The following is a 13,582-nucleotide window of genomic DNA, read 5'->3' on the forward strand; positions in this document are numbered from 1 at the left end:
TCTTGTTCGGCAAGGAAGGAGCCGAGGACGGCGGCGCGGAGTTTGCGGAGAGCGAGCTGGAGGTAGTTGAGGCCCATGCGGGTGGCGGAAGAGCGGGCGTCGGAGAGGGCGGCGTCGATGTCGGCTTCGTGGGCGGTCAGGAAGGGCGAGAGGTAGTTGATGTAGATGTAGCTGGCACCCTGTGTGATGGCGAGTCTGGTGTCAGTACAAGTCGGACTCGCCCTAGCATGCGACAGCTCGTTCGAATCGCCATGTGCGTCAAAGATGGCCGGAAGACTGACCTGGACTTGAGGGAGCACGAGCCAGAGGATCGCGAGCGTCTTGACCTCGTGATAGAACGGGAACCTGGAAACAAAACCATCGTGAGCTGCCCCTTCTTCGCCTCACAACGTGGAGGCACTGCTCAAGCAGTACCTAGCACGCAGATGCGTGAAAGCCAAACGAGCGACTCACCATCTCACGCTCCACTCAGCCCAGTCCTCCCACACCCACACGCCCGCCATGACGCACCAAAACATGAGCCACCTCTCCATCTGCTCGTGTTGTTCCTGCTGCGACCGGCCGACGGATTGCGGAGGGCGGAGGGCCTTGTACGATGCGAAGAGGGGATAGAGGATTGAGGAGGTGGTGCTGCGACGGTGAGCGGGAACCGTCAGCGACAATGGGGCAAGAACTTGAATGCTGGTGTCAGCGAGCAGGTCCAGTCGCCCTCTGACCCCGACACAACTTCCGTCCCCTCGTCGCCTGGACTACAAGCGGACATCACTCCGTCGAAAGAGGACGATCACGCACCAGACGACCTTGCACAGGTAGTAGAACATCTTGCCAGCGTTCCAGCGAATCTGCGCTACCTGGGAAGCGGTGTGTCGTGCGGTGTGTCGCGCGAGGTGGAGACGAACTGATGAAGCGGGGGGTGGGTCTCGTGAGGGCGCGCCGGCTGCGTGGCGCTAGAGCGCGGTGTGCAAGCCAAGCTGGTGGTCTCTGCGAGTGTGCAAAGCAAGTCCAGCGACGGACGAGGCGAGTGAAGAAGAGCAAGAGCGTCGCAACCCTGCCGAGGTCTCCCAGGACTCCTCTGAACGGGGGTCACCTGGCAAACTCGAACGGTGCTCTCTCTGCTCTGCTGGTCTCGGTTTCTGAAGCAACAATAAAGCGCAACAGCGGTCGAGCAAGCGGGGCAGTGCGAGACGCGAGTGAGGGAAGGGCGAGTCGCTCATCTTGCAAGAAATTGCTGTCGGCTCGATGGCTGACCCGTGCAAAGTGCCTCTCAGGAGGCTGTGCCTCACCCTCGGTTCATCCTGCGGATGGCAGGCGAAGGGCGTCAGCAAGAGCGGCGACAGAGAGAGGGAAAGCGGCGGGCGAACGCACATGTTCCCCTCGCCCTTGCGATGCTGATCCGTATAGTCGTCCCACTCCCTCTTCTTCCTCAAGCCCGCCTCCTCGCGCGCATAGCCCGCAGCCGTATCGTCCTCGCCCTCCTCCGCCGCCTCGTCCTTCCTCGCCTGCTCAACTTCGTCGCTCGTCTTCGGCCCCCCGCCCTGCAAGACGTTCCCTCGCTCTTGCTCTTGCTCGAGGAACTCGTCGATCGTCATCGTTGGCAAGCGGTGCGAGGGGCGGAAGATCTCCGACTGGAGGCGCAGGCGAGTCGAGAGGGCGTCTGTGGATGAAGTCGAGGGGAGGATGGTGAACGGTCGCAGAACTTTGCCATCAGGCGACAGCACCGGTCCCGCGTCCTTCTCCGGCAGCCGATCAAGCCTCCACCGGCTCTCCTCCTCATCCTTCTCCTTCTCGCCCGTATGCGCAATCCGCTTGTCGCCATTCAGTCCCGCCGCCGTCCCCGGTCCCTGGCTCGGGATCTCACTCATCTTCATCCCATGGTCGACGATCTCGATCTCTTGCTCGATACTGCCCAGCTCGGCGTGCGAGCGGATATAGTGCAGTGTGAGGAGGTTGAGGAGTAGGGGTCGCGCGACGGATTCGGTTGCGTCTTCGTCGTCTGATGAGGAGGGGTAGTCGTCGAGTTCTTCAGTCGGTGCGGGGGCTGAGGAAGACGAAGAGGAGGAGCTGGACGAGACGCGAAGGGCAGAACCGCGAGTTCGGCGTTTCCGTCGGCGCGTGCGGAGTTCCTGCGGGCATAACAGACGTCGACATCGTCTCGGAAAGCCATAGCGACAATGTGCGCACCTCGAGCGTGGTCTTGATCTCCTTCTCCATCTTGAACTGGGCAATCTTGCCAGCCCTCCTCCTCGACGGATCCATCTCCGCCGCCCCCGGGCCCCTCAACACGCCCCTCCTCTCTTCTCCGACAACCTCGTACTTCTCAACGTCCTCCACAAACGCCCTCAAGTACCCTTTCGCCCTGTTCAGCCATTCGAGCCGCTCGACGCCGCCTTTCGTCCGCACGAGGAGAGCGAGTTGGCCTTGCAAGGCGGGAACGAGGACACAGCGCAGATTGCGGGTCGAGATGTCGTCGACTGTTTCGTTGGGCGAGAGGATCCCGAGGTGAGAGATGAGGGATGCGCAGAGTGTCAGGTCCGAGAGGGTCTGGGTGATGAGGGTCTGCGCAACGAGCGAGTTTGGCGGTCAGCTCGATCGATAGAGACAGTCTCTTACAAGCTCTTGAGCTGTACGCACCTGCACTGCGTGGTCGTTGGGCGCGGGAGCGTTGGCGCACTTGTCTGCGTTGCGGAGAGAGCGCGAGAGGAGCTGCCCGAGCGAGAGTTCGTCCGAGCCCTGCATAGCTGTAATCCTAGCGGTCTGAGTCCCACCCAGCCCAACAGAGCGTTGTGAGCGATGTCGACCTGATGAACCCGTTGCCTCCCCGCCATCCCGCTTCTCGACCACACCGCTCACCGCTCGACGGCCAGCTGACAGGATGAGCAACGAGCCAGAGACCGCAGTCGACGCATCCGACAACGAGCCGGTCGCCGAATCGACCCCCGTCGACGCCGCCGCGCCCGCTCACGAGGGAGACGCTGGAGCTCCGGAGACGGTGGCTGAGGAGGCGCAGGACGCTGGGGGGGCGCAGCAGGAGAACAAGGAGGAGGACAGTGCACCTGCCGCGACGACAGAGACGCCCGCACCCGCTGCTGCTGTCGCTACGACCCCCGCTGCTCCGGCGACGACGAGTGCTGCTCCCGCGACGAGCGAGTTTGCCCATGCGGCGCTCAAGAAGTGCGTGCAGCTCTCTGATCACGGTGGTACATGATGCTGACGTTCTTTGACGCAGGTTCAAGCTCGTCTTCCTCGGCGAACAGAGTGTCGGCAAAACCTCGCTCATCACCCGCTTCATGTGCGTCCAGCCGGCTCTGCTCTCCCTGGTGCCGTACTGACGCTCGCAATGTGCAGGTACGACACTTTTGACAACACCTACCAAGCGACTATCGGTTCGTCTCGCTCTTCCTCATTACTCCCCCACTTGCAGGTGCTGACCTCGTCCCTCTCGCTCTCCAGGCATCGACTTCCTCTCCAAGACCATGTACCTCGAAGACCGTACCGTTCGACTTCAGCTGTGGGACACGGCGGGACAGGAGCGCTTCCGGAGCTTGATTCCCAGCTACATTCGCGATTCGAGCGTGGCGGTCGTCGTCTACGACATCACGAGTGCGTTGGCGATCTCGCTTCCGTCTGTGGCGTCCGCCTGTGCAGTCTGTGCAGGTTGAGCCTTAGTTGACTGGGACCGTGGTCGCTGACTAGCTCATCCTCTCGCCCGCAGACCGCACGTCGTTCATGAACACGAGCAAGTGGGTTGACGACGTCCGCTCCGAGCGAGGCAACGACGTCATCATTGTCCTGGTCGGTAACAAGACCGACTTGAACGACAAGCGGTCCGTCCCTTCCTCCCCGCTCTCCCTTCTCCCGCTGACCCGGCTGAACGCAACAGGCAAGTGACGACGGACGAGGCTGAGCAGAAGGCCAAGGAGCTCAACGTCATGTTCATCGAGACGTCGGCAAAGGCGGGTCACAATGTCAAGACGCTGTTCCGCAAGATTGCGCAGGCGCTGCCCGGGATGGAGAGGGAGGGTGAGGGTCAGGGCGGGGCGAACCAAAGTGCGTTCGGCTTCCTTCTTCTGCGGTGAGAATGACTGCTGATGGGCTCGTTGCGCGCAGTGATCGACGTCTCGGTCACCCCGACAAACACGACCGGCAACGAAGGCGGCTGCTCGTGCTGAGCGCGCTTCCCTCTACCCAGTTCCGTTACAGCCTCGCCTATTCCCACTTTGCAGTTGTGTCGTCGCATCGTCCCCTTGTACCTCGCTAGAAGTCGCCCCTTTGCCTTTTCCTTCTCCCCTCGGCGGTGCTCTCGTGCCTCTCGTCCCCGGTCCTATCTAATCCCGCGCCGTATGTCGTCTGCTCGCTGTTCCTACGGAATCCAATTCCCGTGTCACACTCCCAGTCACTCGGCGTACCGTCTCACATCGCAATTCTATCCTGGGCGAGCCAAACTCTACACGCGAATCCCCTCATCCCACCTCAACGCCCTCGCCCACTCCCTCACCCGTCCAACCAACTCCCTCCTCTCGCCCTCTACCGCTCTCGCGCCCCTCTCCTCCAGCGCACGGATATCCGCGAGGAAAGAAGCGAGTAGCTGGGTGTCGTGCGAGGGGAAGGAGGGGGTGGAGGTGTGCGAGCGGAGACGCGAGAGGGAGAGGAGGAGGTGGCCTTGGGTTTGGGCGGCGGAGGTGGAGTCGGAGGCGGAGGAGGAGGAAGAGCGAGAGGAGAGGAGGATGTCGAGTTGCCTGTTGGAAGCGACCGTTAGAAACACTCTCCCAATCGAAAAGCTCACATGCAGTCCCGTAAGACATCCGCGAGCAGGAAATGGGAGAGCTCTGACGCACCTGACCACCAACCAACACCTCTTCTTCTCCTCCCTCCTCTTCTTCCCACTGCCCCTATCGCGCCTAACCAACCCCCTAAGCCACCTGCCCACCAGCGCAAGCACAAGCATACTCGGAGCGACACCGACAAACGCAAACGTCAACTGTTGGGACTTGAGCATCTTTTCGATGCCCGAGGTGGCCAGCGCGACGTCGACTTTGACTTTTTGGACTTGGATCAGGAGGGTGCGGATTAGAGAGCCACGGAGGGTGGATTTGATGGGTGACTGTGTGCGAAGGGAGGTGCGCGTTAGCTCGTCAGTCCCAAGAAGCAGACGAGCGAGAGCGATTCGAATCGCGCACCTTGATGTCCTCCTCCCACACCTTCAATACCTCGGTCAAATCGCCCACCCTAACTTTCCTCGCCAACTCGTCCGTCTCCCTCCCACTCAACCCCCACTCATCCCTCGCGAAATCCACGACCATCCTCTCCAAGCTCTCCAAATCGCTCCTCAGACTCTCGCGGCCCATAAGGGCAACTTCGTCTGCTGATCCGCCGCGAAGGGTATCGAGGATCTTCCGGACTGGCTCGAGGACCCAGTCGAAGAGGAAGCCTTTGATGGTCGAGGCTGCGTCGAGGGCGTATTGGTGCAGCGTGAGACGGTGGTTGTAGACTGCCCTCGCGACGAGGGATGAGAGGAGAGGGATGGAGAGGAGGTAAGGCCAGGAGCGGGTCCAGAAGCCTGGCGGAGAGAGGAGGAGGGACGTCTGGCCGAAAGCGCGCGAGTGGGCGGGCAGAGTCTGGTTCAGGAGGTACGAGAGCGAGTGGGCGAGGTCGGCTGGTGTTGCCGGCGGACTCGGCGTCGAGGACATCCGTGGTGCGGCAGAGGAGGGCGTAAGGACTGAGTCGAGGTGGATCAACGTCTGCCACGTCGCCTGCCTCACATCCTCCAAGCCCAACTCGACTTGTCCCTCCTTCGCTCCTTGCCTCGAAACAGAGAAGAGCTGCGCAAGCCCCGGCTTCTTCCTCAACTCCCTCTTGACGCCCCTCTTTCCCCTGCCCTCCTCGAGCAGCTCGCCCACCTCACTCTCCTGCGCGCGGAGCGTCAACTCTCCAATCCGTCTCGCCAATTCGTCCCTCTCGTCGCGGATCTTGGTGCGGTAGGTCGCGACTTCGTCACGCGTCAAGGAGAGGGGGGAGAGCGTGAGGAAGAGGAGTGAGCGGGCTGTCTTCCGGCCTAACTTCGTGGCGCGAGAGAAAGACAGTGCGTTGGATGAGGATTGAGGGGTGGTGAAGGAGGGAGAGGGAGAAGTAGGTTCGGGATCGAGTTCTGCGCGCGAGAGGTCCTCGAGCGAAGGGAGGCCGCTTGATCCGCCCGTGAGGTGCGGGAATACAGAGGTGAGGAAGAGCGAGGGCGGGAGCGCACGGCGCCAGGTTGTCAGGTGGAGGAGGGAGGGAGGGGAGGATTCGGTTGTGCGGAGCGTGCCGGACATGAGTTGGCGGAGGCGGGTGAGGGTGACGTTGGCGAGCGAGAAGGCGCGGACGGGGGTGGCTGCGGGACGTTGAAGCTTCGTCAGCTCGTCCTCTGAGCTGAGAAAGAAAGAGAGAGTCGCACACTGCACGAGGTAGAGCGCCGTATTCCACGCCTCGCTCTCGACCGCCGCCCAATACTCGTCATGCCGCTCGAGCTCGTTCGCCTCGTCCATCAGCACCCTCAGCACCACTCCATACGTCGCGATCGTCAACTGTGCGAGCGTGACGAGCTCGACCGTCTCGATTTGCGGCGAGAGAGGGGTGGACGCCTGGCCTTGGAAGGGCGGGAAAGCCGCGTCGACGAGGTGGGCGAGATGGGATGGTTTCAAGTGCGCTGGCGAGTGAGACTTGCGCCCAGAGAGGGAGGACGAGGCGGATGCAGTGGATGCAGCCCCACTTTGCGACGAGGAGGAAGAGGAGGGCCGCAGTTTGGCGAGGATGGCCCGCATCTCCTGTTCCCTCGCGTCGACTGCATCTTCGTGAGACTGTGTGGCCTGCGCTGCGAGGTTGGTCGAAGAGGACGAGGGCGAGGGATGGACGAAGGAGGGTGCGATGTGCGAGAGTGCGCCGGCGAGGTGAGCGGTGAAGTCTGCCGCGTAGGACGACATTGCCGTGTGCCGTGCGAGTCCCAGTGAGCCCTTTCTAGCCAGTCAATACACGAGCAAGCTGTGTTCGAGGTTAATGGCTCCTCGAGAGAAGTGACGGCGACGAGGGTTGGCAGTGGACGAGTGGGTGTGCTGCTGTCGTAGAATGGCTGGAGCGTACGAGCTGCACTGCTTGCCAGGCTCACACACACACGACCTCGCATCGCTCGACCCTCACTCGCTCGGTGCGCTCCCTCTCCTCCTCCTCGTCCTCGTCCTCATCTCGCAGGACTCACCCTCTCGCTCCGCAACAGTCGCAGCATCGTATCTCCAGCTGTTGTGTCCAGGAGAATGGACTCTCGTGCACTGCTCAGACCCTGGTCTCTCGCCCTCGGGTCAGCCGCTCACTCTCCCTCCGGACCTCGGAGAACGACTGACCCCCCTCGGACTCGTCCACAGGCTCACTGCACTTCCTCAAGCGCGGACCAGACACCTTTGCAGGATCAGCCATCCTCGCGCACTTGCTACAGCAGAATGAGCAGGGCAGTGGGGCCACGAACGGCGACGCAAAGGCGTTCCAGACGTTGCTCGACACGACCGTCCTCCCGCTCGTCCTGCACTCGCTCTACTCGGTGCGTTCAGTTCTCCTATGCGTCAAAGCCAGCCGGACTGACCCCGCGGCCATTTGCGCCCCGCAGCTGCCGCAAAACTGGCTCTTCATCCGCTCCCTCCTCGTCCCTTCCCTCCCCTGGCCTACCGCCTTCTACCGCCCGAACGCCCTCCGCGCCTCAGCTCGCACCCAAGTCGACGCCCTCCACCCAGACTGGTGGGGACTCGGCGGGGAGGCAGAGAAAGAGGCCGAGGACGAGAGGAGGAGGAAGAAGGCGTTGCTTGAGACGGGCTTGGAGGGGATTAGGGAACGCAAGGAGGAGGAGAGGAGGGAGGGGAAGGAGAGGATGAAGAAGACGTTTGGCGAGGGGAAGGTGCGTCGTGCGGATGTGTCTGCGTTTCGGCTGTGCGGGAATAACGGAAATCGCACGCGCTCGCAGATCGTCTCGGCCGCACGACAGGTATTCACGGCGCTCGAGTCGACGCTGGCTGCGTCCTCGACGCCGTTCTTCTTCTCGTCGCCCTCGTGAGTTCACAGTCTTCCCTTCCAAATCTACCCCGTCTAACCCTCGTTCTTCCGCAGCCCTTCGCCTCTCGACGCCCACCTCTCCTCGCTCCTCTCTCTCGTGCTCTACCTCCCCCTCCCAACGCCCATCCTCGCAGACCTAATCAACGCCTCCTTCCCCCGCCTCTGGACGCACACCGCCCTCCTCCGCCGCACACTCTGGTCCTCCGACTCGCTTCCCCTTCCCCCAACTCGTTCACCCACCTCTTCCTCACTCACTTCCTCCCTCTCAGGCGCACTAAAAGCGCTCTTCCCCCTCCCCTTGCCCTTCTCGCCCCGCCTCACCCGCTCCGGCAAACCCCTTTCCTCCACCCCTCCACTCTCCAAATCCGACCTCGCATTCCGCCGAAAACGCTATACGTTCTTCGCTGTCTGTGCGGTGGGTGTCGTTGGATGGGCGGTCGGGACGGGACAGATGCCGCTTCCTTGGGTAGGGAGGTTGGGACGCGTTTTGGGATTGGGAGGAGGGAGGGGAGGGTGGGTTAGGTTTAGGGCTGGAGTGGAGGGGGAGGAAGAGGAGGGGGAGTGGGAGGAGGAAGAGGACGAGGATGAAGAGGAGGAAGACGAGTTTGACGACGACGAGGATTGAGGCGGCTTGTCCTCAAAGCGTCGTTCTAACCCCTCGTGAACCGCATCCCGGCTCGTATAACCTGCATCGTTCTCTTGCAAGGCAACACTCGTTCGCATCAGCCTCGAGATGCCCGGACATCCCGGACTTTGAGCCAGACAAAGAGAGAGAGGAGGTCCACTTGCGAATTTCGAGTGACCGCCTTCCTTTCATCCCACATCCTTCTCCCGCTGCGCAAACCCGCGTCACTCACAGTCAGCGTGAAAGACTATTTTACGCACGTAACGTCCACGTTGCCAAGCCTTTGTGAGAGCTCCAAAGGGAGCCGCTGCTCTTTCTCTCTTCCTGCCCTCGTCTCTCGCACCGTCCGCAGCGCTTCGCAGGAGAAGCCGACGCCCGCTATGCCTCTTTTCAACCACTCTGACGCTGCGCAGCCCACCACAACGACTCACGAGAAGCCCCTTCAGTCGCACACCGGTCCCGACTCCCCCGCTGGATCTACGCATCCCATCAACAACGCTACCGGAGCTGCTGGAGCTTCGGGAGTGGATGTCGGAGACCAGAATGGAGCGGGCAGGGCGTGGATTTATCAGCGTCCGAGCGTGGGAGAGTGGTTCAAGATGTACTGGGTGGACTTGCGTGAGTTCGACGACTTGCGTCCTTCAGCTGTCCCCTGGACTCTCTCGAAGGACGGAGCTGATGTGTGTCGGAGACGCTTGCAGTGACAATGGCGGCGATTGGAGCTGTCGGATTGGGCGTTTACTTCGCTGACCCTGCGCCAACTCGCAACTTCCCCATCACGCCCTCGGTGCGTCCCTGCTTCTACCTCTGCCTGTGAGGGCTACGAGCTCATGTGGATTGCTCCGCGCAGGACGGCGAGATCGTCTATCCGGAAGTCGCCTACCCGCTCCGCAAAAAGTTCGTCCTTCCCTCCTTCATCCCCTTCTCCACTGACGTCTTGGCCTCGCAGCATCATCCCCATCTGGGCCGCTGCTATGATCGCCTTCTTCGTGCCCTTCGTCAGCTTCCTCCTCGTCCAGATCAGGGTCCGATGCTTCGAGGACTTGAACACGGCGACGTTTGGAGTGTTGTATTCGCTGATTACGGCGGCTTGCTTTCAAGGTGCGTCCGATTCCTGGTAGACTTCTCTCTCCAGTTGAAAGCGCCAACGACGGCCTGACGAGACGAGCGGACCTGACCTTCCCAAACTCCCTCTTCTTCCGTTTGCAGTCTTCATCAAGTGGCTCATCGGTACGCTCCCGACCTCCTCCTCTCCTCCCTCGCACCCGGCCTTCCTTCCCTCGGCGAACGCTCGTGACTGACCTGCGTTTCTCCCGCTCGCACAGGCGGTCTCCGCCCGCACTTCCTCGCCGTCTGCAAGCCCGTCATCCCCGCGGGCATGGTCGGTGCAGGCTTCCAGAACATCATGTTCGATCGGAGCGTGTGTACAGGAGACGCGAAGGAGATCAATGATGTGAGTCGCCTTCCTTTGCGTGACAGGCGGGAGGGCAGCGCTGCTTGAGCAGATCTACTCCGCGCTCTTGTGGTCGAACTGGTGGGCTGACCCATCTCTCCATTGCCTAGTCGCTCGAGTCGATGCCGTCCGGACACTCGACGGCGGCCTGGGCAGGCTTGCTCTTCCTTTCGCTCGTGAATCTCGCAATTATCTCCGCCTCTCCGCCCTCAAAGCATCCGCTGACCCTTGTCATTTCGCAGTACCTCAACGGCAAGCTCAAGGTCTTCTCCGACTACCGCCCTCATGTTCGCCCTCTCCGCTTTTTCTCGTCTCGACTTGCTCGCTAACCTCCCTCCGTTACTACAGTTCTGGAAGATGATCGCCTTCTTTGCGCCTCTCGTGCGCCTGCATTCAGGCCCTTGACGCATCGTGCTCAGCTGACTCGTCGCCTCTGCAGCTCGGCGCCTTCCTCATCTCCGGCTCGCTCACGATCGATGAGGTGCGTTCCCCCGCTTACCGGGGCTCTCAGCAACGTGATCTGACGCTGGTGAGAGCAATGTGCAGTTCCACCACTGGTACGACGTCCTCGTTGGAGGCTTGATCGGCAGCAGTTGCGCGCTCGCTGCGTACCGCATGTCGTGAGTCTCGGCAGCTCTCTCGCCACACCTTCTTGCTTTGATTCGTCTTGTCAGGACGACCAAGGCTCGTCCGCGACGCGCTCGCATGAGACTGACATGTTGTGCAACCCGCAGCTACGCCTCCATCCTCGACTTCCGCTTCAACCACCTTCCCCTCCCTCGCACCCCTCCCTCCTCCCCCGCCCACCACAACGCCCACTCCACCCCTCGCTTCCCCTACACCCTCGAAGCGGTCAACGGCCAAGCGCGGGACGGCGGCGTGCCGGTCTTTGCGGGTCAATGGAGGGAGGCGGGTGGGATGGGAGGAGCGGGTGTGCAGGGTGCGCCGGGAGATGCGGTCAAGGGTGCGGTTGGGAGCGGGATGGGAAGGGCGGAGAGGATGGTGTGAGGAAGAGGAGGGGACTGGCTCGGGTGGATCTGACTTCCCTGTACCTCTTCCACCGCTTTCTTTGCCTCCCACACTGAACTACACGACACCTAATGACGCCTGTATCGACATATACGGTTCGCGCGCGACCGTCGCTTTCGAAGGCGGGAGGAGAGGCGGAATTGGGAAGGCCAGTTCTCGCTTCGCTTCCTCGTCGGTGCCATCCTGCTGATGCTGCCTCCAGGAAGCTTCCGGCATTTCTCAGAGCTAGCCTTGCCTCGTCTGACCATCCCGCCTCGGCCACAGCCTTGCTCTTCCCGCTCTCCTCCCTCTGGCAACGTCCGCGTGTCTTGGACCGCCAGGCCTACTGACGAAGCGTTATTGCACCGTCTTCGTAGCTCAGTTGGTTAGAGCGTCTGACTGTTACTCTTCTCAGCCCGCCCTCGTACGGCGGCACAAAAGGACTTGTTGCAAAGTCAGCCTAATGGATCTCGCTTGCGGATTCAGTGCACTGTTTGGAAAGACATGGCACATCAGGAGGTCGACAGTTCGAACCTGTCCGAGGACGCCAATGGCTTTTTGCTGGGTAGGCGTAGTAAAGCGGGCGAGAGAGACCTGCTGGGAGAAGGGAGAGGAGCAGAATGGCATTTTGGCGCTCGCCCGGGGCAGGGGATGCGCAGGCCTTGTCGACAGACTCTCCCCGAGCAAAAGCAAGTCTGTGGCAGCCAGCAAGGGCACGGGGAGGGAAAAAGAAAATGGACTCCCTCGAACCGGGATCGAACCGGTGACCTTGGGATACACAACCGAATAGAGAACCAATTACAGTCCCACGCTCTTCCAACTGAGCTATCGAGGGCGTAAAACGCCCGAGGTGTCCTGCCTGCCGTCGGCCGGGTGTGCAACTATATCACGTTAGCGAGTTTGGCGGGTGAGCCGATGAGGAGGTGATGGGAGAAGGAGGCGGCGGACCTTGCTGGCTCTGCCAGAAAGTCTTCCGGTGCTTCTCCTCGTGTGCATACAGATGTACTTGCTGTGCTCAGAGCCCTGGCAGACCAGCACATTGCTTAAGCCTTGTTTGCCTCCGAGGCTCGGGGCAAAGGGAAAAGCCTATGCTGCGGTGTACTTGTGCTGGCTCCCCCAAAGTTTTGAGGGTTCCTGACAATGCGTACTTGCGCAACTGGGGCGGAAGGCATCCACAAGCAAAGCATCGGCAGCGGATCAAAACTGAGGAGGTGGAAGGACTGGCCAGATTGCCTGCAGTCAGCAGCGCTGCAGTGTATGTGCAACTACCAAGCTCTCAACATCACAGAGCAGGCTGAAGTCACAGTGAAAGCCGCCTAGCGGGGAGGAGAGGGGCTGTTTGCACGCTTAGGAAGGTCAACCAAAGGGATGGGTCTCCTTGCTCAAGGCGGTATGCGCAGCCTGTGAAGCCTTGAGCACAGGTCTGACAGAAGGACGTTCTGATTGTCCTGAGACTGCCTCAAGCTGACAGTCCGCACAGGCAGGGTGAGGCAACCTGTCAACCTCTGCCTGTTTGCCAACTCTTCTGACTTGCAGTCTACCTTTGGGCGGAGTCACTGCGCCACACCTGTACTGGCGATACAAGCCACGAAGGCTGCCAGCTTAGCAGCTCGCCAGCGGACTCTGCGCGGACATTTCACCCTCACACCTTTCACTCTTCCTCCAACTTGGCCCCTTGGGCACTCTTTTGATGGCTGAGTAGCTAGACAGTGCAAAAAGCAGTCAGAGTAGGCTTGCAAGCTCTACAGAGCACCTCAGGCGCGAACTCGTAGTCTCCCCTTTCGTCCCCTTGCCTCGCTCTCCTCCGCCGTTTGCCCGCCAAACGGCTCAACGTGATATGACTGCACGCGCGGCCGCGGCTGGCAGGACACCTCGGGCGTTTTACGCCCTCGATAGCTCAGTTGGAAGAGCGTGGGACTGTAATTGGTTCTCTACTCGGTTGTGTATCCCAAGGTCCCCGGTTCGATCCCGGTTCGAGGGAGTCCATTTTCTTTTTCCCTCCCCGTGCCCTTGCTGGCTGCCACAGACTTGCTTTTGCTCGGGGAGAGTCTGTCGACAAGGCCTGCGCATCCCCTGCCCCGGGCGAGCGCCAAAATGCCATCCTGCTCCTCCTCCCCCTTCTCTACCGACTCTCTCACCCGCTTCACTGGAAGCCTACCCAGCAAAAAGCTACTGGCGTCCTCGGACAGGTTCGAACTGTCGACCTCCTGATGTGCCACATGTCGTGGAGCACAACCTCCCCACTAAGGAAGAGATAGGCTGACTTTTTGTTATCCCAGAGAGTAACAGTCAGACGCTCTAACCAACTGAGCTACGAAGACTTGTATTGGACGAGCCGGCTCAGATTTGCGTCCATATACTGCTTGCGTACCTGAGCACGGTATGCGACTTGGCGAGACGAGGGAGTTGCGCAAACCTCGAGCCTT

At 61.1% G+C, this 13,582-nt stretch overlaps 6 protein-coding genes across 6 annotated transcripts in view; 3 read left to right on the top strand and 3 right to left on the bottom strand.

Moving 5' to 3' along the window:
* RHTO_02819 (TB2/DP1/HVA22-related protein) overlaps positions 1-821 on the bottom strand; it is a gene marked incomplete at both ends in the record, with an annotated part of 1,417 nt that extends 596 nt beyond the window's left edge. The window contains 4 exons of the mRNA XM_016416492.1: positions 30-179; positions 282-345; positions 454-630; positions 793-821. Coding sequence (XP_016276211.1) covers positions 30-179; positions 282-345; positions 454-630; positions 793-821 — 420 coding nt within the window. The remainder of the gene's footprint in view (positions 1-29; positions 180-281; positions 346-453; positions 631-792) is intronic.
* Positions 822-1,279: 458 nt separating this feature from the next.
* RHTO_02820 (type 2A phosphatase-associated protein 42) lies at positions 1,280-2,736 on the bottom strand (the record flags this gene model as incomplete). The annotated part of the gene is made up of 4 exons (XM_016416493.1): positions 1,280-1,295; positions 1,366-2,123; positions 2,182-2,556; positions 2,632-2,736. The coding sequence occupies 4 exons, from the start codon at positions 2,734-2,736 to the stop codon at positions 1,280-1,282; spliced, it is 1,254 nt and encodes a 417-aa protein (XP_016276212.1).
* Positions 2,737-2,872: 136 nt separating this feature from the next.
* RHTO_02821 (RAS small monomeric GTPase Rab6) lies at positions 2,873-4,169 on the top strand (the record flags this gene model as incomplete). Its single annotated transcript, XM_016416494.1, has 7 exons — positions 2,873-3,171; positions 3,227-3,289; positions 3,346-3,383; positions 3,451-3,600; positions 3,713-3,824; positions 3,881-4,047; positions 4,108-4,169. 7 exons carry the CDS (start codon positions 2,873-2,875, stop codon positions 4,167-4,169), a joined length of 891 nt encoding a protein of 296 aa, XP_016276213.1.
* A 275-nt stretch (positions 4,170-4,444) lies between these two features.
* On the bottom strand, positions 4,445-6,956 carry RHTO_02822 (nuclear control of ATPase protein; the record flags this gene model as incomplete). Its single annotated transcript, XM_016416495.1, has 4 exons — positions 4,445-4,736; positions 4,836-5,101; positions 5,178-6,367; positions 6,431-6,956. 4 exons carry the CDS (start codon positions 6,954-6,956, stop codon positions 4,445-4,447), a joined length of 2,274 nt encoding a protein of 757 aa, XP_016276214.1.
* Positions 6,957-7,098: 142 nt separating this feature from the next.
* RHTO_02823 (uncharacterized protein) lies at positions 7,099-8,695 on the top strand (the record flags this gene model as incomplete). Its single annotated transcript, XM_016416496.1, has 6 exons — positions 7,099-7,177; positions 7,247-7,327; positions 7,392-7,564; positions 7,631-7,915; positions 7,982-8,067; positions 8,125-8,695. 6 exons carry the CDS (start codon positions 7,099-7,101, stop codon positions 8,693-8,695), a joined length of 1,275 nt encoding a protein of 424 aa, XP_016276215.1.
* Positions 8,696-9,075: 380 nt separating this feature from the next.
* Positions 9,076-11,156, top strand: RHTO_02824 (type 2 phosphatidic acid phosphatase beta; the record flags this gene model as incomplete). The annotated part of the gene is made up of 12 exons (XM_016416497.1): positions 9,076-9,313; positions 9,397-9,482; positions 9,546-9,592; positions 9,645-9,796; positions 9,905-9,925; positions 10,021-10,148; positions 10,259-10,324; positions 10,391-10,435; positions 10,497-10,529; positions 10,588-10,629; positions 10,695-10,768; positions 10,883-11,156. 12 exons carry the CDS (start codon positions 9,076-9,078, stop codon positions 11,154-11,156), a joined length of 1,206 nt encoding a protein of 401 aa, XP_016276216.1.
* Positions 11,157-13,582: the final 2,426 nt, after the last annotated feature.

This window comes from Rhodotorula toruloides, assembly GCF_000320785.1.
Source record: "Rhodotorula toruloides NP11 unplaced genomic scaffold Scaffold2, whole genome shotgun sequence".
Lineage (NCBI taxonomy): Eukaryota > Fungi > Basidiomycota > Microbotryomycetes > Sporidiobolales > Sporidiobolaceae > Rhodotorula > Rhodotorula toruloides.